At 54.3% G+C, this 2,295-nt stretch overlaps 1 protein-coding gene across 3 annotated transcripts in view; it reads right to left on the bottom strand.

The window, feature by feature from the left end:
* Positions 1–204: 204 nt before the first annotated feature.
* The window catches only part of LOC109292841, a 23,837-nt gene continuing 21,746 nt past the window's right edge, over positions 205–2,295 (bottom strand). For 2 of the 3 annotated variants that reach the window (XM_019510446.1, XM_019510448.1), the window contains 2 exons: positions 1,821–1,938; positions 205–855 (listed from right to left, as the gene is read on the bottom strand). In XM_019510446.1, the coding sequence (XP_019365991.1) occupies positions 660–855; positions 1,821–1,938 (314 nt within the window). In that variant the 3' untranslated portion in view covers positions 205–659. The remainder of the gene's footprint in view (positions 856–1,820; positions 1,939–2,295) is intronic. The other variant, XM_019510447.1, reaches the window with a different exon arrangement.

Raw genomic sequence — 2,295 nt, 5'->3', positions numbered from 1 at the left:
CAGACTGGAGGAGGGGGGCCTTCCCAGTGAGCCAATCTGTGGGAAAAGATGTGGTGTGGTAGCACTCGTTGCAGCTGGATCCATGTGGGGCCTCCTCTGCCCATGCAGCCTGGCTTTGTTTTCCAGAAGCACCTTGTTTATGAGGGTGACACTTGTGTCATGGAGCTCCCATCTCTCTCTCCCTTTTTTTAAACACACACACTGTTGCTCTCTCCTCCTTTTTATTGTTGAAATTTATTTACAGCAGCTGTAAAGGATCTCGAGGCATCAGAAGAGCCAAGTACATGAGCAGGAGTGAATCCCACAGCATTTCCAGTCTCCTGTGTGAACGGTGTTGTTGAGTCAGATGGCATCCTGTCACCCACTGCCCCCCGTCAGGCTTTGGCAGGCAGCAAGCGTGGGCCGTGTTCCCTGCCTGGGGTGCCCATATTAGTTGAAATGTGCAGGGGTACCCAGTGTCGGGGAGTGTGTTTTTCAGGGATCATCATGGGATGCCTCGGCTCAGAAATCTCTCAGTCTCTCCCCACTTCTGTCTACTGCAGGTGACTGAAAGCAGGCATGGCAGAGCCATGAGCCAGCCCAGAAACTGGACAGTGCACCCTGAGACTGGTCTCACTTGTGCCAAGGTCATGTTCAATCAAATGTGAAAGGTCGTGAGGTCATCCTGAGCTGAGGTCGGGGCTCTGCACGAGGGCAGGGGCAGGCACACGCTTCTGGTGCCATCCTTTGGCTGAGATGTCATCCTGAGCTCTGCTCCGCTGTTGCCAGCGGGTATCTGGGGAGGCCGTCGGGATCCCTGTTGCTTTCACTGAAAGCTTCCAGTCCAAGGCTTGGCAGGCAGCTGGGGGCCCTCTGCTGGGAACAGGCATGAAGTCACATCCATTGTAAACAAAACCCAGGTTGGGGCACTGGGAAATCCAGGCTCCAGGAATGACACTCTGCCTCCCCCAGGGCTCATTCAAGGCAGAGTCACGTCATGGACACAGCGCAGGTTTTCCCATGACCACAGTTCCCCTGGACACAGCCCTGTCATTGCCCACCAGGACAAGACAGGCCCCATCCAAGGGCCACTGTTCCCGGGAAGCAAAACACAAGCTCTTCTCCCGCTTGCTGCCAAACTCATATGACTGCTGCCTTTCCAACAGCCTCAGTGCTTGGGTTGGAGGACATGGAATAGGGTCAGGTGCCAGACAGCTCCACAGGGAGGGGAAAATGGAGAAGGACAAGGCCACTCAGGGGGCCTTGCCAGGTGCAGAAAGGGCTAGCCTGGGGGAGTGATAGCAAGCAAGCCATTGGCCCTGTCATTCTCAACCTCATTAGACCCAATGCAGCCCTTGGAAAACATCACTCCTATCTTGACTACAGAAAAATAATGGAGCAAGTCTTGTTGCAAAGAACTCAGAAAGACCCTAACGGGTCAGAAATGTCCGTGGCACTCTGGATTCCTATTTGAAATCCCTGGGTTTCTCTTGTGAGTCACATGTAGGTGCCGGAAGACTTAACAGGGCAAATATTGTGTAGCATGCTTAAGAGGATCTCACGGCACCTCCATGTGCCGCAGCTCCCTGGTTGAGAATCACTGCACTGGTCCCTAGAAGGCAAAGGAAGCCAGGGGACTGGGCTAGAAACTAGCAACTGCCCTGATCACAGCATACAGGAGCAGGAACATCCCAAGAAACAAGACCATTCTTCAGTCACTTGATATTTCTTCCAAGGCCCCTTTCTCCCATGATCCCTATTCTGGGCCAGCACAGGGCAAAGTGATGAATTGCCTGTTCTCTTCCCCACAGGAATTTTCTCTGCCCCCAGCTCTAATTTACCTGCTTTTCGTATTTGATTTCCAGTGCATGCTCTCGTCTCCCTGATGAGTTGGAGAAGGTGGTTGAAACCGTAGGGCCTGGGGAGGTGGCCGGCGTTGTGCACAAGCCCCCATGGACCCTGTCAAAGAGGCGAGGATCAATGCTTTTGCTTTCACAGTAGTTCACCCTGAAATCTGGGGGTAACCCTGGCCCATCTGTCCTGCTCACAGAGTGCAAAGAACCAGGTAGTGGGAAGCTCCCAGCACAAGGCAGGACCAAACCCTGAGGTTCTGGGGTCACTTCCCCATGCCCTGCACAGCACAACCCTTAACGTGCTCAGCCTCACTGCCCCGGTGGCAGCTTCAGGTCAGCGCTTGCTGCAGGATACAGACGGTTAGGGTGTCTGCGGAGCATCCGCTGGGACAGAGGCGGGCAATTCTTTCAGGCGGTGGGCCGCTTACCGAGTTCTGGCAAGCTGTCAAGGGCTGCATGGGTA

The sequence above is a fragment of the Gavialis gangeticus genome, unplaced genomic scaffold (genome assembly GCF_001723915.1).
Source record: "Gavialis gangeticus isolate Ggan-Ray unplaced genomic scaffold, GavGan_comp1, whole genome shotgun sequence".
Taxonomy (NCBI): domain Eukaryota; kingdom Metazoa; phylum Chordata; order Crocodylia; family Gavialidae; genus Gavialis; species Gavialis gangeticus.
The sequence above is the reverse complement of the archived record's forward strand: the minus strand, read 5'-3'. Positions and strand labels throughout refer to the sequence as shown.